The sequence below is a fragment of the Poeciliopsis prolifica genome, unplaced genomic scaffold (assembly GCF_027474105.1).
Source record: "Poeciliopsis prolifica strain line A6 unplaced genomic scaffold, Auburn_PproV2 SCAFFOLD009, whole genome shotgun sequence".
NCBI classification, from domain to species: domain Eukaryota; kingdom Metazoa; phylum Chordata; class Actinopteri; order Cyprinodontiformes; family Poeciliidae; genus Poeciliopsis; species Poeciliopsis prolifica.
The window spans coordinates 13,853,724-13,876,233 of record NW_026562384.1 but is presented as its reverse complement, the minus strand read 5'-3'; the positions used below and the strand labels follow the sequence as shown (position 1 = coordinate 13,876,233).

At 42.1% G+C, this 22,510-nt stretch overlaps 2 protein-coding genes across 2 annotated transcripts; both read right to left on the bottom strand.

Annotated features, from left to right (window-relative positions):
* Positions 1-438: 438 nt before the first annotated feature.
* tgfb5 (transforming growth factor, beta 5) lies at positions 439-13,194 on the bottom strand. Its single transcript, XM_055034442.1, has 7 exons — positions 11,930-13,194; positions 8,737-8,900; positions 6,490-6,622; positions 6,298-6,408; positions 4,555-4,735; positions 4,020-4,173; positions 439-1,502 (listed from the first exon to the last, which is right to left on the bottom strand). The coding sequence occupies exons 1-7, from the start codon at positions 12,270-12,272 to the stop codon at positions 1,344-1,346; spliced, it is 1,245 nt and encodes a 414-aa protein (XP_054890417.1). The 5' UTR covers positions 12,273-13,194; the 3' UTR covers positions 439-1,343.
* Positions 13,195-15,423: 2,229 nt separating this feature from the next.
* trmt112 (tRNA methyltransferase activator subunit 11-2) lies at positions 15,424-22,452 on the bottom strand. Its single transcript, XM_055034441.1, has 4 exons — positions 22,023-22,452; positions 21,654-21,755; positions 21,429-21,521; positions 15,424-15,744 (listed from the first exon to the last, which is right to left on the bottom strand). The coding sequence occupies exons 1-4, from the start codon at positions 22,095-22,097 to the stop codon at positions 15,643-15,645; spliced, it is 372 nt and encodes a 123-aa protein (XP_054890416.1). The 5' UTR covers positions 22,098-22,452; the 3' UTR covers positions 15,424-15,642.
* Between the last annotated feature and the right edge of the window lie 58 nt (positions 22,453-22,510).

Genomic DNA, 22,510 nt, shown 5'->3' with positions numbered 1-22,510 from the left:
AGCTTGGCTGGTTTCCTATTTGTGTGGATCAGTTTCTAAATCTCGCATTTAGGAAAGCTGTTGCACAAAGTGTTGACCAGAATAATGTTGGACATATCCACTTACACAATTTCACAGCCATCCAGCTGAAAACCAGCACTTCCTGTGGCCGTGGTCGGACTCAACGCAAACCGCCTAATTCATCTATAACTGGCTGCTGCTGTGGCAGCCTGGTGTTTTGCCATGATTGAACTGCTTCCTGTCCCTTTATCGTCAGCCGGGACAGAAACTAATCTTGCTGTACGGACAATCACAGTAAAACTACAAGAATCACACGATTTCCACCCCCACCCCTCCCACACACACACACACATATACACACACACACTGTCTCCTCACACACAAACCACTGGCATACCAGAGAGCCTATATTTAAAATCAGTCAATCAGACCCAGAGATGTTTTTGGGTTTTTTTCTTTTATTTCCAGCATTTAGATATTTAATCAACAGTGGTCAGTGTGGATGATTGGGTGCACAGAGAATCAGGGAGGAGTTTGGAAAACAAAAAGTGTCACAGAATAAGATCAAGAGAACAGGAAGCCCACCCCCTTATAATAAAATAATGATCACACGATGAAATAAAAAGGGAGTGTGATTATGAGACTCATGCACCAGGCCTGAATAGTTACAAATTTGCCACGGCTGCAAAATACCACCTTCCAAACGTGTAGCCGTTCCAAATGCGGCCCTATCATCCCACGTCTCCTTTTCAAAGCCTCTCTTTTCTCCCTCTCTCCTCCCACCACAAATCCCAGAACCTCGAGCGATGCACAGAGAAAGAGGGAGAGAAGGAGAGGAGACGAGGGGAGCGTTTAAATCTGGCGTTCCGTGAGTGGTCGGGTCGGTGTCTGGAAACCTTTCACATCCTGTTTACGGCGGGCAGATTTCAGCCTGGGGACCGCAGAGAGCTGGCAGGGCCCCCGCCTGGACGCGGCTCCTGCTTCTCTTTCCTATCTGCTCCCTGCCCTCCTTCGCTTTTTCATCTCTGCAGAGTCTGCGAGGCTTCACCTCACTGCCACGCCGCCGGCTTTAAATTAACACCTTGAAGCCTAGAACAAACACGTCTGGGTGTGGCTACCACTGAAGCTCGGTGCTGATGGAAAAACAAAGGCTTTTCTGAGTTTTAATATACAGAAACACACATTTAATAAACCTATGTAGTCATATTTACAGGGTCCAACGTCAAACGGAAAGTTCCAGAGAGTGAAGCATGACGGTGAGGAACAAAAAAAAAGATCCTGACGTCTGATTCAGTCTGTCAGGAAGGATCCATCTCAGTTTGCAGAGTCCTCCTCTGCTTTTATCAGCGACACTTGCAGGATTTGACCACCATGTTGGAGAGCTGCTCGACTCGAGGCGTGCGGCCGACGTAGTACATGATAGTGAGGGGCTCCAGTTCCTGAGGGACGCAGCAGGGGGAGGCGGAGGCCTCCGGGTTCAGCTTGTTGTACAGCGGCAGGATCTGACCAGAGCAGAGACAGGAGAAGACTTTTTATTAAATACCACAAAAATCATTCTTTCTTCTGAGAACGATGAGATCCTGCCTCAGCAAGGGTTTTGGCTGAGGACTTTGGTTGTTATACAAGAGTTGTGGAGTTGTTTTTCTTACATCGCCAGGCAACTAAAGCATGGTTTGACTTTGTGGGAAATAAGAGTTATATAAGAAAACTTGATGCCATTCTCACATTTTTATGGTAAAAACAAAACAGCAGCCAGAAGACAGTCGACAATACAGTCCTGGTGGAAAGTTTCTGGACTTATCCTAATAAATCCACATGCAACTCTGCAGTCTCAAAATAAGAACCGAGTTAAACCAATGGATCACTATTTAGACTCTTTATTTTATTAAAGCCTTTCTGGCAGCTCCAGATATTTCAGGGAATTATCCTACAAGTGGCACATTTTTCTTCTGAAACGTTTCACCGTTCTTCTTGGCAAAAAATGTAAAAGTTTAATCGGTCTGAATGAGGAATGTGGATGTGAAGCCAGTTGGGAGTCTCTCTGGAGATCCTCTGCTGGCTCAGACTCCCTCCTCGTTTTCCTCAAGCGACTACTGTGTTCTGCTGGTGGGTTCAGCTGCAAGATCAGCCATTTAAAACCAGGTTTATTATTTAGCACCAGAAAATCTGTCATGAAACGTCTTTATCTGGGGGATGTCACAGTGATGCTGGCTTCTCAAATGGATCATCTCTATGTTTACTGATAAGCTTGTGAGCAGAAATATAAAGGCTAACAATAAAATGTTAGAAATTTAAAATGTAACTTGGATTAAAAAATCAGACTGAATGGATAAATAGATAGATTTATAAATGTATGTATGTATGTATGGACGGACGGACGGATGGGTGGACAGATGGACGAACAGCTTGTACGCTGTGTGGCAGCCATTCATGACTCAGGGTTGAACCAGCCTCAGCTAACTGAGCTGCTAGCCACCACAAACAAAGATCATTTAGGAGAAAAACATTTCCCACACTTCAAACCATCCATGTATTAAAGTTGGGCAGAGAGCTGAGCTTGGATCAGGCAGGGGTCCGTTTCACCAGAGACCGCTCAGATTTTTCTTGACAATCGCAGATGTTTCTGTTTATATAATTTGGCTGAGTGTCCACTGACATGTCTGTCAGTGTTTCCAGAGAAAATTATTTAGCACGAGAGGCCATGAATCTTCACATTGGAGGGAAATATAATTTGGAAAAAAAGAACTCATTTGTCTTCACTTGGCCTTGCTGGAAAAGGTTGTCGACAATCTTCATTCCATAATAATTGGCACAAAAAAAAAAAAACCAAAACGAAATAAGAATGCAGCGATTTGAAGGTCTGAGTCTATTAGTCAATAGAAAACAGCAGAAAAACCACAAGTTGGATGTAGAAACTGCAGGAAAGTTAGGAAAGGAGCATTTTTTCCTCCTTGTTGCATGAGATATTTTTATAACACTGTTGGTGTTCGGACTGAAGCCAAATGTAGTTTTGAGAGTTAAATGTTTTCCCATCGTTTCTTGATAAATGATTTCAGCTGCTGAACGGATCAATTTGTGAGCCAAATGTGTTCGGTGGTCGACATGTCAGAACCGCAGACAGATTACAGAACCAGCTGGAGTCCTTTACTACAGGGACACCCGGTTTTAATACGTGCAGAAAGAGATTTAGGTTTTTGAGAGAATCTTGCTGAAATAAGCAAAACAAAGCACCTAAGAAACGTCAGTCTGACGTTCTGGGATGGTTTTACATCCACTTACTGGTATGTTTTTATCTTGTATTTACCAAATGTGAGCAGATAATGCTGTGCACCAAAACTAGGTAACCAGAGAGTGAGCGAGTGGGTTATTTCCACCAGCTTTGCGGAGCTGGCCGTGAAAGTCTTTCCTCTGCCTACATCACTCAGAATGCTGTGCATTTCTGGATCAGAGTTCAGTGAATAGTCTGAATATTGAATATTTTATCAGACATATTATCTACTGATATTGATCATGTGTTTATATTGCCATATAAATTGCTATTGATTTATATTTTTAGTGAGGCATCTCAGAGTGTTTGGAGTTTGAAGGAAGAATGCATTGTGTTGCTCAAAGAATAATAAATCTGATGTTTTCAGATGCCCTGAATTATTGGTCCTGTTCTGATCATTCATCAGAGATCTAATTGGTCCAGATGTTCCTAGCAAAACCCTTATTTCTCAGCCTGCAGGTTTGCTTCTAGTTCCTACAGTTTTTAAAAGTGGAGGCAGATCCTTTAGTTATCAAATTCCTCTTCTGTGTAACCAGCTCCCAGTTTTACACCCCGTCTACTTTTAAAATTAGGCTTACATTCAACAAGAAAATACAAACATTTAGATTTTACAGGATTTGTGATCACAAAATAGTAACAAAATCCCAGATCGGTGCATCTCCACTGATCTTAAGAGTCTATTCTTCACAAACCAGCGATATTGTTCAGCTCCAGTCACACATTATTTTAGCACTTGATCACTGAAACCCACCATGTTGTAGTGGTTGTTGGCGCTCCAGAGGTACGGACAGTTACCAGCACAGAAATTGGCTTTGTAACCTTTTGGCTCATGGATCCACTTCCAGTTGAGGTCCCGCCTGAAGTCGATGTAGAGCGAGCGCAGGCAGCAGCCCTGATTCGACCCTCTAGGAAACACAAAGGCAAACACACAAAGTGACTTTTCAGCTTTCCATCCCGCTCTGCAGTGTCTGGGTCATGGGAAAATTACAACAGGTTACCGCCATCACAAAGTAATGAGCATGCAGGGCTGCCAGAGTTTTCTCCTGCAGCATGAGGTAGTCTAAATAAAACGCTGCACACCCGTCGGCCTGCTCTCTAAACACAGGGTCAGGGCTGTTAGGGTTGCCACACAATACTCTGCAAAGTGGGTCAGGAGGGAAAAAAAAAGAAATATGCCATCCACCGCAGCTATTCTTCAAAATGACCAAACTGAAGACAGTGGAGGAGTGTCAGAGCTGTCAGTCAGAGAGAGAAACCCGCACACGAGCGGCTGGAAGGGGGCCTACCGGGAGCAGGTTGAGGTTTCTGTGGCTGCCGCCCGGCGCTTACGGTTCTTCTTGGCCGGGTTGTCCACTCGGTCGCTTGGCAGCAGGGTGAGGATGAGGTGCGGCGTCTTGGTGCTGAAATCCGGCTGGCCTTTGACCTGACCGGGCTTCCTCATCTGACGAAGGCGCTCGTCATCCACACCTACAGAGAGCGACGAGGCGGTCAGATAAACAACCACCAGCTCTGCTGAAATTCACTCCCATTCAGATCAAAAATACTTTATTATTTTGATTTTATGTCATAAATCGAAATAACAATTTGCAAAAGTTTTTACACATAAAAATCTGAAAAGTGTGGCATGCACATGTATCTACCCCCTTTGAGTCGCTTCTCGTTCCACATGCAGCTTTACGTGTTTTAATTGAGATAGCTAAAGCATAACAAGCTGAACCGCAAATTGTCATTTGAAGTTTAGGTTTATACTTTAACTAGGCCATTCTGGATGTACGGTTCGGGTTGTTCCCCTGCTGGAAAACGGACCTTCGCTTCACTCTCAGGTTTTTGCTGCCTCTGACAGGTTTCTTCATTAATTGCTCAAGCAAAAGCATTTCCACAGCATGGTGCTGCCTCCACCGTGTTTTAGAGTAGGGATTTTTTTTATCAGGCCAGGAAACATGCTGTGTTCGTTTTAACAGAAGTTTGGTTGTGTTCATTGTTTGTTTACTAATGTTCTCTGACAGACCTCAGAGGCTTCTACAAAATATATAAACACTTGCCATACAAACACTAAATCCTTTTAAAATATAGCATTTTGTTTTCCTTTTTACAGTATAAACATGAAAATAAAAATATAGAAGTTGAGTGATTTAAAATGCTTTTGCAACTAAGCATGCGCAATTTGTCACTGGGTTCACTTTTAGTGACCGTACCACTAAAATATGTACAAATGATAACATCTAGGTGCAAAGTGTTTCTCTATGATTATGAACGCAGACAAATGCTGCAGCTGTGCTTTTCTTTCTCCAATGACTTTGTGCTTCTGAGGAAGGCAAAAGAAAAAACTTATTATCCAGGTTTTGACATTTTTTAAGGAGTAAACGAACCATAAAGGAATGTGATACAGATGTTCTGCATAAAAAAACAAAATCCAGCACTGACGACCTGACAGTTTGTCTGACTTTTTGATTTTACTGTCTCTTTTTGAACCACGGGAGCACAAACACAAGCCCCTGCTTGTCTTCCGAGTATCACAAATTGCTTTTTTTTTTTTCCGAGTGTGAGAAAAAAAAAAAATTCAGACTTGGCAGAGCTGAGTGCAAATCCTCTGAGCGCCATAATTTGAGGGCCTACATGAGGCAACACAGACAGTCTGGAATTAAACAGTATCTCAGTGTGCGGAGGAACAGTTTCGCATTTATTCCTGCACGATAGTGAGTAAGTGATTCATGGATGCTTTTTAAAGCTTCTTGCATAATATTCTCCTCTTTGAGTTCACAGCTCATGATCTGGAAGATGGATGGCACCATAATAAATCTGCAAAGCTGCATTTCTCACTTTCAAAGCGATGCAGCAGAGGTTTAAGTTTGCTCCCTTTGTGCTCTGCGGTTCTCCAAGCTGTTTATTTCCACATGCAAATAATGGTCATGTATAAACAGTCAACATCTAAATAAACAATGTGCAGCCCACAAAAAAGGCAGCAGTCCTGCTCAACAGGCTGAACCCAAAACGCATAATTAATCTGAAGCCAAGACATGAGAACGAACCAGCGAACAGCGCCTCCAGCTCCTCGCTCTTGTTAGGGACGATGTTGTTGGTGGATGGGACAAAGGTGCAGCAGGGACAGTGGACGCCCAGCTTCAGGCCAAGATTGTTTTCTGAAGAAGAACGCGGTAGAAGGAAACATGAAGATGAACCACACAAACACATGTTTGCATCATAAGCGGCATGAAGCTCACCTGGATCTGACACCCAGTCTTTGATTGTTTCTGTGACATCCAAGGAGAGCCAGGCTCCTTTAGCTCTCAGCTGGACGGTCCGAGAGTCGATGTAGCGCTGAGTGGACGTGCTGTCTTCCTCTGGCTTCAGTATCTGGAAGAACAAACACACAGGAAGAAAAGGACAGAGTTCATGTACTCTGGTAGACGGACTGGCAGACCAGTCGGAAACACAGAAACAAGCACGTGCAGGAAGGGTGGGGTGGAGGGGTCTCCTGCCCCTACTATCATTCTCTGTTTCTGCCTCCATGTTGTTCAGACACCCGGTCCAAGGCTGTGCCCTTTAACTATCAAATTATGGGCAAGAATATTTTTTTCATACACTAGTTTGTGAATAAAACCGTAGATCTGATGTTGACGTTAGAAAAACTGTTTCTATTTATATTTTTATTATTGTCTTTGCATTAATGGGACAAAACCCGCCTCACCCCTAAACACAGAATAGCTTCAGCTGCAGAGAAACTTCTGACTTTAACTTTATCATTCTGCTAAAGGCCCGGTTCTACAGGCGGTCTGAGTCGGTCCCACCGACAGATAGAAACAATGTCTGTCTTTATATCAGACATCCTGATGTAAGACAAGGTACCACCTGTAACCGCGAGTCAAGAAGCACCTCAAAGCCCAAGCACCATCCAGTACCACCCGGTACCATCCAGTACCACCCGGCACCATCCAGTACCACCCGGTACCACCTGCTGTCTGTTCGCTCTGCTTCTCCTTAACGTTTCTACCAGGCGGGTTAAAGCTGCTGCTGAGGGGATCTGGGCTGGAGGTGAGTGACTGTAAATAGAAGTTATTGCAGAACCTCAAGTGTTAAAGGAAGATTCGGGGCAGAGCATTTAGAGTTCACAAAATAAACATCAGAGAAAATACTGGAGCAATAATCAGAACCGCAGCATAAAGTCAAACATGCCACAATTAAATGAATCAAAATGTCCCTAAAGCATCTGACATAGGGGCCACAGGGGGATTCCAGGTAGAGATGTGCATCGCAGTGGCTGTTCATGCAGGGCCGGCCCAAGATAATATGAGGCCTTACACAGAAACCCACCCCGAAATCCTTCCTACTAAGAACCTCAGCATCACTAACATGTTTAAATATAGATAAGGTGAATCTGAGAGAGGGAGACCAGGTTTATTGGCCGAGTTTAAATCAATCACTAATTACTGGTTATTTGCTGTGATGTATTTGTGAACAAACCCAATTCAAACACAAAGATTACACCATACTGTAGACATGGTAACACAACAATCTAACTATCATGATGATTCTTTAGACTTTTACAGAGTAAACTTCCTCATTAAATCTTAAATGTAAATTTTTTTCTCAGATGAATGCATTAAATAAAATTGAACATGATTGTCATTCTCTATAAATGATGCTACAGCTTGCGGACAAAATCTGTGGTAACAGATCAGGCTGAGACTCTGGCAAATGGCAAAGAGCTAATTCCTTAAATGATAAACATTTTCTGTTCAAATATGTGAGATTCCATAAATCAGGTTTGCTAAAGGAAACCCAGCACGTACTCTGAGCTTTTGACGTATAGTATGGTGTGATGGGCTTATTCCATCACACCATAATTATCAAAACTATTTGTTCTTATCTGTTAACAGATACTGACCCTTGCTATGTTATGTGTTGTGAGGCATTGTTCCACAGGAAACTCATCTGACTGGTTCTGCAGAATCTCTCTGCAAATTCGACAAATATTAATGTGGTCAAATGAGTAAAAGAATTAAATGAAATTGTTAAAAGAAATAATAACTTCACAAGGTTTGGATATATGGTCTGTGTTACAATTAAATCATTTCTGGAGGCCCCTACCTACCAGCAGCTTGAAAATGTCCTTATTTCATAACTTCATAACCAGCGACCTTCTCTCCTCTGGTCTGTTTAGCAGCTACAGTCTTAGATAAACTCAGCCCTCCAGGATTGTCAGCAACAAAAAGTGTTGAGTTTTTTCATTTGGTCGTTTGTCACTCCTTCATAAAGTGTAAAAGGTTTTAATTTAAAATAATTCAGCCATAAATTGTCTATTGCAGACTTCTTTATCTTTAATAGATGTAAACAAAATGCTCACAGCAGAACATTCTGCACAATCATTACACTCAGGGAGGAGAAATGTAACAATTTGTTCAGCTCTATAACTTGAAATTAGATTTTAACCTTAGACATGAAACATGTGAGCCTAACAAAAGCTGTACCTGGTAGAGCTCCACTCTTTGCTCTGAGGCCCGAGCCAGTGGGTTGGGAGCTCTGAAGATCCTGAACTCAGCCTTGACCAGGGTGCTGTTGATCAGATCCACATCCCTGACGTCAAAGTGGACCACTCGGTAGTAGAGGTTCGGTGCCGCCGGCTGCACAGCATCTGGACGGGAAAGAAATCCAGAACTATGACTAAAGGTCAAGTCTTCAGACTGTGGGACTGATGCATTGTCTCGGACATAATTACTACTGATGAGAGTCTTCAGGCTAAATTACAGGCTTAAAGTGTTGGGTTTTATGTATAACGTACGGATGATTGATGGTTAGAGTGCATAAAAAAATCATCCAGTTATGTAATTACATAATACCCAGCTGAATCACCCTTCAATCTGCAACAGGTCTGTTAAACCAAAACCCGCTGCCACCACAAAAGACTTGCTAACTGGTTCCTCTGCAGCAGCGCAGCACATTGGGACACCCCATCTTAAACAACCACACTTTTAATGTGCCAAAAACTTTCATAAAAGGAAGCAATCCCACTCTGAGGTAAGCTTTATTCCTGTTAGAGGAATAAAGCCTCTATCAGCCTCTACATTTAAAAATACAATAATCCAGAAGTGATCCAATTAAGATCCTTTTCCCATCCAATTGTTATTCAATTAATCCACCAATTAAACAGATCATCCCGACACATCAGAAAGCACTCAGCTTTTCACATGTTAGTATTTGAAGTATTTTTCTGGCAGCAGATGCATCCTTTGCTACAAATGATCAAGAGTGCACTAAAGGAATACTATGTTATTGCATTTTAGACAATAAAATGTTTATTTCTTTATTTCAAAAAAATTATTTGAATCACTTGTTTACTTGCATTTTTAATGTATTTCTAATATTGTATAAAAATGAGCTAAAAATATGCAGAATGTTGTGAATTTTTGTATTTGATTTACTAATTGATCGTAAGACTAATCAATTACTACACATCCATGCATATCTACTGTCCATTTGCAAAAATCATGCACAATATTTTATAGCTCCTACTTAAAGTTTAAGATGACAATTGTAAAAACCATATAGTTTGAGATTTTCAGAAACTTCAAATCTATTTGCAAAAAAACAAAAATTAGGTATTAGTTTTTTTCATATTTATTTACTTTTTGGTGGAAAGGATTCACTTGTCATCATTTGTGCAAAAAACAAACCTGTTATTGTACAATCTGTTTTTATTACTAACTAAAATAATTTATAACTTAAGGACAATTTTAATCAGTGAATGCTACTGAAAGCAGAAAGAAGATTGGCTGATGATTCTGCCGGGTCTTTAGCACATTTCTTTCCAGCTTCATAAAAACAACATGACGTTCAGATACTGTTCATCAGATAGAGTTTTTTTCTAAACCTGATTAGTCCTTTGATTGACTGATTTTTTAAGCAACACGCCACAGGCAGGTGGAAGAACATGACTGAAGCTCCCAGGCATTTTCTTGGAAATGACTCAGAGCTCATCAGCATAGAAAAATCATTAAAAATGCAAGTGGAGACGTGCAAAGAGATGCTTTGAAAGTATAATTTGATTTCTTTCATTTTAAGAAAGATTATAGAGGGATTAAGCAATTTTCAATCTTAAAAACAAATTTTTTCAAAGTTCTTACTCCTTTTATGTTATCTTCTTGTGTTGTGAGAAATGTCTTTCTCTTTTTCTGAGTCAGAAAATGGCTTCTTGGTTGAATGAAAATAGTTTAAAGTATAAAAATATTGAGATTAGTTTTGCTCTTGGTTGTAAAAAAGAAATTACAAATAACTTCCTGTTTGGTGTTGAAGCCATGTTGTTCCTCTGATGGTTTGACCAATCAGAAGCAGAGACGGATTTGAGTCCGATAGGGATTGTAGACGTTTGTCACTATGAAAACCAGGAACGCTGCATATGATGAGGAGGTTTTAAATTTGGCAGAATAAAGTTTAAACATTGATTTTTAAAGTACAGCTCACACAAACCATTCAAACCAGACTTTCTTATTTTGAAAGTGATAAAACACATAAAGAAGAACCTGCATTCTTCTAAAGATTTTTTTACTTTCTCATCTAAACTAACATAAAATAATAACAAAATAAGAAATTCAAGGCTTGTAATTAAAATAAAGATTATTTGATTACTAAATTAGTTGCTTATTTAAATAATTTGGACTCTCAAGAATAAAATCAAACCATTAGTCACAAAATAAGAATTATTTAGCCCTTGAAAATAAAAGTGTTTTTCGTTGTTTGATAATTTTGTGGGGGGGTTACAACTCTGATCTATGTTTCTCTGTAATGAATCATTTCAATGCCAAACTTCATGCACCAAACAGTGATGCAATATCAACATTTCTCCAGGGATTTTTTGGGAAAAATGAAAGTAAAGAATATGGAGATCGCAGATGGTTTAACAGTTTTAAACAGTAAGCCACTTTAGGTTTAACCCTTCAATAGTCATTATGTTTCCTTCCCTCACTGGAATTCACTCCATATACTGACACCTAGTGGGAATCTGGTGTAAATGATCTGAAGCCCAAAAATCTGGCAGCTGGAAATAACCACAGAGAATCACCTGGGAATCTATTAGACTGGGAATCTATTAGACTGGGAATCTAATAGACTGGGAATCTAATAGACTGTCCAGGGAAATAAAGTGTAAATCACATCAATTAACACCAAATGAGGAATTTACGGTGTTTACATTCTGACGGGTCGATTTAATGTTGGGAGAAATATAATTTATCAGCTGATAAAATATTGATTTAAAACAAAAATGAAATGACATAAAAATACGAGGTGATTTACGTTTCGCGTCTTTTTTTACTTCACAAAGCCGAAATACATAAAGTGTCTCAGGTTGGGAAGTGAAGCTACTGTCCAAGTGATAGACATTTGATTTCTATAACTGTGTTTAAAGTCATAATCTTCTGTTTCTTTAAATGCTATGAATTAAATTGCCCCTGTGCTTTTCTCTCAGAAAATGAGTCACTGATACATTTTAGTTATTAATCTTCTGTCTTTTTTCCCCCTCCAAGTCCAGACACACGTGTTCACCCTGGAGGGCAAGTCCAATAAAAAAATGGTTTCTAATTATTAAAACAGAATGTTTTGGTGCATTAAAGCATCCTGGCACCAAACCACACTGAATGCGCAGCCTGTTCACCTCCTGACACTTACTGGAGTCGGTGCGCGGGGGCTGCATGTCGATCCTCTGCACCTCTTTGGCATAATAATCCTCCTCGCTGCTCTCGCGCTCGCACGCGGACTCGGCCATCCGCGTGCGCTCCCTCAGCACCTCCCGCGTGCTGTTGTAAAGCAGCATGACCTCGGGCGGCACGGAGCCCGACGGCGGGTCGTCGTCGTCCTCCGGCGGGCTGCGGATGCGCAGCTTGCTGAGGATCTGGCCGCGCACCGCCTCGATGCGCCGCGACTTCTGCGCGTCCAGGTCGATGGACTGACACGTGTTGATGCCCTCGGAGAGCCGCAGAGGGAGCAGGAGGGCGAGGAAGGGGAGCCACATGGCTGGAGGGGATGAGGGAAGAAGCGATCTCCCTGAACGGTGAGGCTGCGGCTCCGAACCAAACGCGCAGGAAACGTGATCCAAAAGTGCGAACAGTCTCAACTTTTTCCACCTCGAATCTGTTCTAACATTAAACAGATAACCGACGTTTCCTCTCTGCTCGCACTAAGTTGTACATGCGCCCTTCATATATTAGAAATAAAAGAGGCATTGTCATCACTTTAAGAAAAAGATTAAAAGAAACTAAATCACCGAGGGATTCGTCTTTCTGACTAAACTTGAATTAACGTCCAGTTGTTTCTGTGCGTGAGAAATTAAACCTTCACCAGTCTCCGCTTCCCGCCGTCCATCCTCGCATATTTGAGCAGCTTTCAGGAGACCAACGCAGAGTCGTTGCAGGAGCTCAGCCCATGTCGCAAATCCTCCACACAGAAAAACCTGCAGCGGCCGCACTTCATCCGAGGCGGCGCGGCTCCGGCGCCTCTGAAAGACGCGCCTGTGGAGCAGAGAACTGGCCCATATCCGCTTCCACAAAATGCAACTACAGTCCCGAAAAGGCCAAATAAGGTCCTCTCATCCCCCGATTGAGGTGACGAGGCTGAATGCGCTGTGAAAAAACACGTCTGATTTATGTTGGAACAAACACGGAAAGTCCTTTACTGTCCCTCACATGAGCAAGAAGCATGGGGAATAAAATAAAAACACACGAAGCAGAGAAACATGAAACAAATCCCTTTGCAGCAAACTTCCGGAAACTGAAAGAAATCTTGCAGTGAATGTGGAAATCTTCCTCTTAAAAAGGGAGGTATGTCTGGTAAAAACACAGAGAGCTGGCGGAGGACGTGAGAGCATTATCCTGCAGATCCTCAGAGAGACACAGAGCCCCAAACAGAGAGCCTCTCAGGGTAAATAAGAGGATGAGGAGGAGGAGGTTTAGTGGGGCGGATGCCACCAGGGTGAAGGGAGTGTGTGTCATTATGCAGGCAGTAGTAATCCTCTCACTGGAGGCTCACAGAGATGCACATTTTGCAATATTTACCCTTCAGAAATGCAGCTCAGCAGGTAAACGTCCCGTGTGCCAGGATTGCACCATAATCCCTGACCAACGTTAAGGCTGACCGCAGGTTTACTACCAGGGACCAGGCTATTAACTCTATACGGGTCAGCAAAACACAAGAAGGAAACTCCATTTAGCTCATGATAAATAGACTTAGAGACTTAGACTTGACTTTATTGATCCCTTGGGAAGACTCCCTCAGGAAATTATAGTTACCAGCAGCTCACAGGCAAAAATGTGGCACACAGTAAGCATACACAAAAGAATACAAAAAAATACAAATTAAATACAAGGTACACAGTAAACATAATAAGAATATAAATACAAAACAAAGAATATAAATACAACACAAAAGGAAATTATAGCAATTTGGTGGATAGATTGACCAGTGATATGGTATTTGCACTGTATGGTTTGGCCTGATAAATATGGAGTTCACATTTGTAGAAAAACTACTCCTTCTTCCCTCTGTCCTGTGTCACCTCCGACCCCCCAGTGAGGAGTTGTACAGTCTGAAGGCGTGGGGGACAAAGGAGTTCTTGAATCTATTGGTCCGGCACTTGGGAAGCAGCAGTTTGTCACTGAACAGGCTCCTCTGGCTGCTGATGACGTGTAGAGGGTGGCTGCTATCGTCCATGATGTCCAGCAGTTTGTTCAGTGTCCTCGCCTCTGCCACCGTCACCAGAGAGTCCAACTTCATGCCGACCACAGAGCCGGCACGCCTGATCAGTTTGTCCAGTCTGGACGTGTCCTTCTTGGATGTGCTGCCTCCCCAGCACACCACGGTGTAGAAGAGGACACTGGCGATCACTGACTGGTAGAACATCCACAGCAGTTTGCTGCAAATGTTAAAGGACCGCAGTCTCCTCAGGAAGTACATCCTGCTCTGCACCTCCCCGTACAGGTGGCTGGTGTGTTTTGACCAATCCAGTTTACTGTCCAGCCACAGCCCGAGGTACTTGTAGGAGCCACGACTCAACCTCCGTTCCCTCTAGTAAGACTGGTCTCGGCATTGGTCTGGACCTCCCAAAGTCTATAACCAGCTCCTTCGTCTTAGAGGTGTTGAGTTCCAGGTGGTTTGTGTGGCACCAGAGAGCAAAGTCCCTCACCAGACAGCGATATTCCTCCTCTCCGTCGTCCCTGATACATCCGACTATGGCTGTGTCATCAGCATACTTCTGTATGTGACACAGCTCCGAGTTGTAGTGGAAGTCAGAGGAGTACAGGGTGAAGAGAAGAGGGGCCAGCACTGTGCCCTGAGGGGCTCCTGTGCAGCTGACCACAGTGTCAGACACGGTGTCCTTCAGCCTGACATACTGCAGCCTGTTGGTGAGGTAACTATGGATCCAGGTGACCAGGTGCTGGTCCACTCCCATGCTATTTAGTTTGTCCTGGAGCAGAAGGGCCTGGATTGTATTAAAGGCACTGGAGAAGTCCAAGAAAAGGATCCTCACTGTGCCACTGCCCTTATCCAGGTGGGAGTGGGCCCGGTGCAGCAGGTAGAGGATGGCATCCTCCACACCAACATCTGCCTGGTAGGCGAATTGCAGGAGGTCCTGAGCGTGTTCCACCTGAGGTCTGAGGAGGCAGAGGAAGAGCCGCTCCAACGTCTTCATCAGGTGTGAAGTGAGTGCCACGGGCCGAAAGTCATTCAGCTCGCTGGGCCTGTTCTTCTTGGGCACTGGGACGATGCAGGATGTCTTCCAGAGGGTGGGCACTTCCCTTAGCTGCAGGCTGAGGTTGAAGATCCGCTGTAGTGGCTCTCCCAGTTCAGCAGCGCAGGTCTTCAGCAGCCTTGGACACACCTGGTCCAGCCCTGCTGCTTTCCTGGGCTTGAGCTTCCTCAGCTGTTCTCTGACCTGGTCTGTGGTGATGTGGGGTGGAGGTTGTGCTGAGGTGTGTGGGGGCGGGTTGTCAGTGTTTTGTTGTCTGTGGGGAGGTGTGTGGTAAGGAGCAGAGGTGGCTGCAGTGAGAGAGAGGGTTGGGGGGGCACAGACTGGTTGAACCTGTTGAAGAAGTTGCACTCACTTTACTTATTGGAAGCCCATTCAGAGTAGTATAGGATAGAAAAGCTGAAACAGTTACAAAAATAAATACAGATCAAACCACTGGGGTCGGGGGGTCACTCTCAGGGAACATTTCCATCCATTATTCTTCTCATTTTTTCCATCCGCCGGCAGCAGGAGCCGCTTAAAACGTCATTACTACAACCAACCAAAGGATGCGGCCTTTTCTCCCATGGAGGCGACTCAAACCAGAGTCCAGCTCGTCTCTGAAAACAACACAGTCCCGTCTGGTGGAAGTTTGAGCCGTCTAGGCCTCGTCTTCGTTCAGCAGCATGTTGGGGATTCCCTTGGAGATCGGGAACTCTCGACCCGATTCAGGACACTGCAGGCATCCCTCAATCACCTCCACCTGCAGCAGGACAGACAGGAGCTGTGTGAGGTCATCACCAGACATCACTTTAGTTTTTTTTTATTTATTGTTTTAAACACCAAAATTTTGTAAGAACATAAAAATGTTATTTTCTGTGGTTTGAGACAAAAATGCCATTCTAACAACACAGCATTTGGATTTTTTTTTTTGTCATTCTTGTCTTTGTTTTACAAAATTGACCCATTTATTTCTTGACATTGTTTTCAACTAATCTGGAACATTCCATCCGTCCATCCATTTTCTGGTCACCCTTCTCCCTAACGGGGTCGGGAGGTGCTGGTGCCTATCTCCAGCTGCGTTCCCGGCGACAGGCGGGGTCACCCTGGACAGGTCGCCCGACTGTCGCAGGGCAACACAGAGAGGCAAACAGAACAAACAACCATGCACACACACATTCACACCTAGGGAGAATTTGGGAAGGCCAATTAAACTGACAGTCATGTTTTTGGACTGTGGGAGGAAGCTGGAGAACCCGGAGAGAACCCACGCATGCACAGGGAGAACATGCAAACTCCGTGCAGAAAGACCCCGGGCCGGGAAGGCAACAGCGCTACCCACTGCGCCACCGTGCAGCCCTCTGGAACATTCCATTTCAGAAAATGCATGTATTTCCTTTTTTGTCAAACCTTAAAGTTTTTCTATATTTGAAAACCTGAAAATAAAACTAAAAAGGTAATTCTTTAAAAAACACACAACAAATGCCTGTTGGTATGCATTTCTGAAAGTTGCCAGGTTATCTTTTTTCCAAGGGTCATGCAGCTTTTGCAGCTCTATAGAAAGTGTGTTTATCTGGACTGAGGGGGAAATGGCTCTACAGGTTGTAATGTTGTGAGTCCTGATGTAAGATTTTCTGTATAATTTATTGATGTTAGCACATCTGAGATCTAGAATTACAAGACTGAGACATCAAGGCAAAGAAAACTCAGTAGCTGCTGCTAGGTAGGGGCCTCCAGACATTCAGGGGCCCCCAGAAATGGTTTAATTGTAACACACACCATAGGTATAAACCTTGTGAAGTAAAAATTGTGTTATTATTTCTTTTAACAATTTCATTTACTTATTTTACTCATTTGACCACATTAATATTGCTCATGTTTGCAGAGAGATTCTGCAGAACCAGTCAGATGAGTTTCCTGTGGAACAATGCCTCACAACACATAACATAGCAAGGGTCAGTATCTGTTAACAGATAAGAACAAATAGTTTTGATAATTATAGTGTGATGGAATAAGCCCTAAGGTTTAACAAATTCTTTTATGTCAAAAGCTCAGAGTACGTGATGGTATTGTGGTCTGACAATGTTGTTTTTGCAAAATTGTTCCATTAGCAAACCTGATTTATGGAATCTCACCTGACAGGCGGTACCGTGTCTTACATCAGGATGTCTGATATAAAGACAGACATTGTTTCTATCTGTCGGTGGGACCGACTCAGACCAGCTGTAGAACCGGGCCTTTAGCAGCCTGTTCAAGTTAAACTCAGAGGTTTCTCTGCAGCCGAGAATGTTTAGGGGCGAGGAGGGCTTTTTTCCGCCATTGCAAGGACAATTATGAAAATATAAATAGAAAAAACTGTTTTTCTAACGTCAACATCAGAACTACAGTTTTATTCACAAACCAGTGTATGAAAAAATATTCTTGCCCATAATTTGATAGCTAGAGCCACAGGTCCACTCCCCATTAACTCTATACGGATCAGCAAAACACAATATCTATAAAATATTTGGACTCACTTTACTTACTGGAATCCCATTCAGAGTAGAATAGAATAGAAATATCCCATATTGTCTCACTTTGGTGTTTCTGAAGTGTTACAGCCACTATTCTACTAGTAAGCTGCTACTTTAATATGCAGGGCCGCCATATTGGATTGTAAGGTTGGGACTGTCGAGAAATTCCCAATTCATCATTTTCTAATTACAACTTTAGTGAAGTTTCTGCCAGTGGACTTTATTAATGGACAGCAGAGTAAAGGGGTTGGAATACCAATGACAAGTTCATTTTTAAACCCTGTTTCAAAAAACAATATTACGCTCTATTTCTTTGCACTTCACAATTAAGCTCTACTTTGAGTTGGTCTATCACATTAAAATGGTAAAAGTCACTAAAGCATGGCTGCAACTAATTATTGTTGTATTGATTATTCCAACAATTAATCAGGTGAAAAATTGGCTCACCAAAGATTTTACATTTAACCACTTCAGCTCATTTTGTACTATATTACAAACTCAATTCTATTTTTGAAAAAGAAAATAAACTAATTAATGAACTAATTAATAATAATTTAGGCAGAGATTTTCTATGCAGAATTTTAACACAGAACCAAGTGATACTAAAACTGTGGCACTTGAGGGGTGCCATAATTTTAGATAATAAAATAACACAACAATTATTAGTTATTAATATAACTCTTAGTTATAATTAGTACTCCTAATTAATAATCATGTTATTCTCAAATTGAGACATGTAATTAACATGCGGACACCAACAGTAAAGAGGAATTTAAAATGCCTCTGCACTGCAGCTTTTTGAAGTAACTTCAAAAGTCCATTAGCTCCATTTTTACAGACTTTGTTCTCATTAATAAACGACGACCCCTGAACTCCATTGTGCGACTGTCGGAGCAATTGAAGGCATTTCCTCTTTTTCCTACGATGAAAAGTGTCAACAGTATTTGCCCAGATCTCTGCCTCTTGCACCATGAAAACAGCCTTAAATTATTCATGGATCGGATCCCGGGTGTGATTTGCAGTTTCAGCTTGTTCGCGCTGCCAGCTGAGGAGCTACGTCGTGATTTTATTAGACCGCTCAGAAAGCAGCCTATCCATTTTTATCTTCAGCTTTACACGCTCAGAGTCGAGCTCCTTTCTTTTCTGTCTGTTCCTCTTCAGGCTCATTGTTAATTACAGCTCAGCACTTCTGGAGGACTATTAATCTGCCAGGGGTGGCTTTTATTGCTGCTCTGCTGCCATCACATTATACCGTTATTATAGTTGCGGGCGCAGGCCTGTAATTGCAGTAAGTAGAAGGGAAAGGTAGGAGAGACTCAGGCAGCCTCAAGGCTTCTGGTCAGGCCAACCCTTCCTTTCATCGAAGGTCCTGGCAGAGTTTCTAAAAATGATAACGAACAAACACTCCTGTTCTGACTCGACTCTCGCTTTAATCCAAAGACGGCCAGAAACTAACGGAAAACCTCATTTATCAACGCGGCCTCGCCTCCGTCTGTCAGGAGGATCTGACAAACTGTGGGGCATCTCAGATCCGCGGATCCCGCCCAGGTGGGGTGTTGTGTGTGTGGGTTACAGAGCTGTAATGTGTGGCTTTAAGGAGAGGGAAAAAAAAACAGACTTCCTTAAAAACAACTTCCAGCCTGCCTGCTTTTTTCTCCCTTTTTCCTTAAAGCCAAATATAGACAAGCCACTGCCACGTCATCCAACCCTGAGAGAGGGCGAGATGGGGTTCAGAGCCGTTGCTCTCAGCGGCTCTACGTCTGTAATATAAGTGAATCCATATTTTCCACAAAAACCTAATGATTTTGGCTGTCAGGAAGCAGTTTTATTGAGAAAGAAAAAGCTGAAACAGTTACAAAAATAAATACAGATCAAACCACTGGGGTCGGGGGGTCACTCTCAGGGAACATTTCCATCCATTATTCTTCTCATTTTTTCCATCTGCCGGCAGCAGGAGCCGCTTAAAACGTCATTACTACAACCAACCAAAGGATGCGGCCTTTTCTCCCATGGAGGCGACTCAAAAACAGAAACAACACAGTCGTCTCTGAAGTTGAGGTCTAGGCCGTCTTCGTCAGCAGCATTGGGGATTCCCTTGGAGATCGGGAACTCTCGACCCGATTCAGGACACTGCAGGCATCCCTCAATCACCTCCACCTGCAGCAGGACAGACAGGAGCTGTGTGAGGTCATCACCAGACATCACTTTAGTTTTATTTTATTTTTAACACCAAAAGTTTGTAAGAACATAAAAATTTTATTTTCTGTGGTTTGAGACAAAAATGCCATTCTAACAACACAGCATTTGCATTTTTTTTGTCATTCTTGTCTTTGTTTTACAAAATTGACCCATTTATTTCTTGACATTGTTTTCAACTAATCTGGAACATTCCATTTCAGAAAATGCATTTATTTCCTTTTTTGTCAAACCTTGAAGTTTTTCTGAAAACCAGCGAATAAAAATAAAATGGTAATTCTTTAAAAAAAAAACACACAACAAATGCCTGTTGGTATGCATTTCTGAAAGTTGCCAAGGGTCATGCAGCTTTTGCAGCTCTATAGAAAGTGTGTTTATCTGGACTGAGGGGGAAATGGATCTACAGGTTGTAATGTTGTGAGTCTTGATGTAAGATTTTCTGGTTAACTCTATATAATTTATTGATGTTAGCACCTCTGAGATCTAGAATTACAAGACTGGGACATCAAGGCATAGAAAACTGAGTAGCTGCTGGTAGGTAGGGGCCTCCAGACATTCAGGGGCCCCCAGAAATGGTTTAATTGTAACACACACCATAGGTATAAACCTTGTGAAGTAAAAATTGTGTTATTATTTCTTTTAACAATTTCATTTAATTATTTTACTCATTTGACCACATTAATATTGCTCATGTTTGCAGAGAGATTCTGCAGAACCAGTCAGATGAGTTTCCTGTGGAACAATGCCTCACAACACATAACATAGCAAGGGTCAGTATCTGTTAACAGATAAGAACAAATAGTTTTGATAATTATAGTGTGATGGAATAAGCCCAAAGGTTTAACAAATTCCTCTATGTCAAAAGCTCAGAGTACGTGATGGTATTGTGGTCTGACAATGTTGTTTTTGCAAAATTGTTCCATTAGCAAACCTGATTTATGGAATCTCTCATATTTGAACAGAAAATGTTTATCATGTAAGGAATTAGCTGACGGGTAGTTTGCACCTCTGAGCCAGGGCGTAACCACATTGTGTGTGAAGAGTTCTATATATTGTGAGGGCTTGCAGTCCCAGGTCTGAACTCATTGCAGCTCGCTGCTATGCTGTTCTCCATCTGCTGATGAAATGAAAATTGAGCTCTTTGCCATTTGCCAGAGTCTCAGCCTGATCTGTTACCACAGATTTTGTCCACAAGCTGTAGCATCATTTATAGAGAATGACAATCATGTTCAATTTTATTTAATGCATTCAGCCGAGATAAAAATGTAGACTTAATATTTAATTAGGAAGTTTACTCTGTAAAAGTCTAAAGAATCATCATGATAGTTTGATTGTTGTGTTACCATGGCCACAATATGGTGTAACCTTTGTGTTTGAATTGGGTTTGTTCACAAATACATCACAGCAAAATAACCGATATTTTGTGATTGATTTTTCACCAAATTGTAGACCTGTCGCAATAAACAATGAATTGGCGCTTTGGTCACAACTAGACCACTTTTTAAAGGCCAATTTTATCCGCAGAGACTTCAGTGTCCATGTTATTTGTTGTTTCAGGTGTTTTGTTTATTTTTTTAATATTTAAAATGTCTCCCAGTTCCAGTGTTAAAGGTTTGTTAGAAATAAACCTTTATTCAAGTCTCAGAGGCAATTTATCATCCAGCAAAATTTGTTATTATGAAAGGCCTAACAAAGTGATTCCAGGTCAGAATCTGGGCTAATACTGAGTGATCTTCACCTCCAGCAGAACTCGGTGCACTTTCTTCAGGAAGTCTTCGTTTTTCTCATAGTCTGCCACCAGCTCACCTGGCAGGTCCTCACGATGACCCAGCTGAGGGGTGAAAAACAAACACTGTGTCACAAATTCTTGTCTGGACAAATGTTAAATACCTGCATACTTTAAACTGTAATTTTATATCTCTGCCCTGCAGGACTGAAGGAAAACTGCTGGTCTCCGACTGACCTGGTCTGCAGCCTGGACCAGAGCGCTCCACTCCAGTTTGGGGATCATCCGGCAGACAAATTTAGGGTTAAAGTCCACCTCGTTCACCTTCACCTCAGTGGCCTGCACAAAGATACAAGTACAAGCAACCTTTAACATTGCTTTGAATGTTACTCATTCATTATTTATATCATTATTATTATTCAATTTGGATAGAAAAACGTAATTTTTTCTATCGTTATTCTTTCTATATCAGCCTCAGTGCGTACTGGGTGTATTTTATAAAACTTTACAGACTTGAATTCAGAACATTAAATAAGAAAGCGCTTTCAATCAAAAATAGCTCGGTGTTAGCATTAGCCTAGATGCTAGCCGACTTTAGCGGTTTACCTTGATGAGCAGCGGGTATCCCTTGGTCACTCCCTTCACGTGCGACGTCAACATGTTGTGCGTAAGAAGTTTCATGTTTAAACGAAAGTTTAAAAGGTCACCGATAATAAGAGCTGAATGTGCCACAGAGAGACAGCTTGTTATTAAAGTAATTTAAAGCTGAAGCGCTAACATGTGTACGGGAAGTACTGTTGTTGCACCACCATAATGAGTCCTGACGATCTGTGACTGACAGTTAGTTCCGAGTTGTTTTCTAAAAGCCGCTGTCCTTTATGAGACAGTTCTAGTACTTCGCATTGTTTTAATCCCATTTGTTTTATTTATTTTTACGAAACTTTTGCTGAGTTGATGAAAATTAAGATTTATCCAGGTCTTGTGTTTTGGGGTTATTTTAACATTTTCTTAAAACTATATATATATAAAAATTGAGCAAACAGTGTAATTTCAGCATGTTTTTGTGAGATTGATTCAACGTGAATGCATTTTTA

Bases quoted from the DNA above. Each gene is read 5' to 3' on its own strand.
- tgfb5 (XM_055034442.1), bottom strand. From the start codon at position 12,272: ATGTGGCTCCCCTTCCTCGCCCTCCTGCTCCCTCTGCGGCTCTCCGAG. The intron at 4,174-4,554 runs GTAGGCCCCCTT...TGTGTTTCCTAG, and splicing joins GAAACCTCAACCTGCTCCCG to AGGGTCGAATCAGGGCTGCT. The intron at 1,503-4,019 runs GTGGGTTTCAGT...TGCTCTGGTCAG, and splicing joins CCAACAACCACTACAACATG to ATCCTGCCGCTGTACAACAA.
- trmt112 (XM_055034441.1), bottom strand. From the start codon at position 22,097: ATGAAACTTCTTACGCACAACATGTTGACGTCGCACGTGAAGGGAGTG. The intron at 21,756-22,022 runs GTAAACCGCTAA...ATCTTTGTGCAG, and splicing joins GATACCCGCTGCTCATCAAG to GCCACTGAGGTGAAGGTGAA. The intron at 15,745-21,428 runs GTGAAGATCACT...GTCCTGCTGCAG, and splicing joins TGCACCGAGTTCTGCTGGAG to GTGGAGGTGATTGAGGGATG.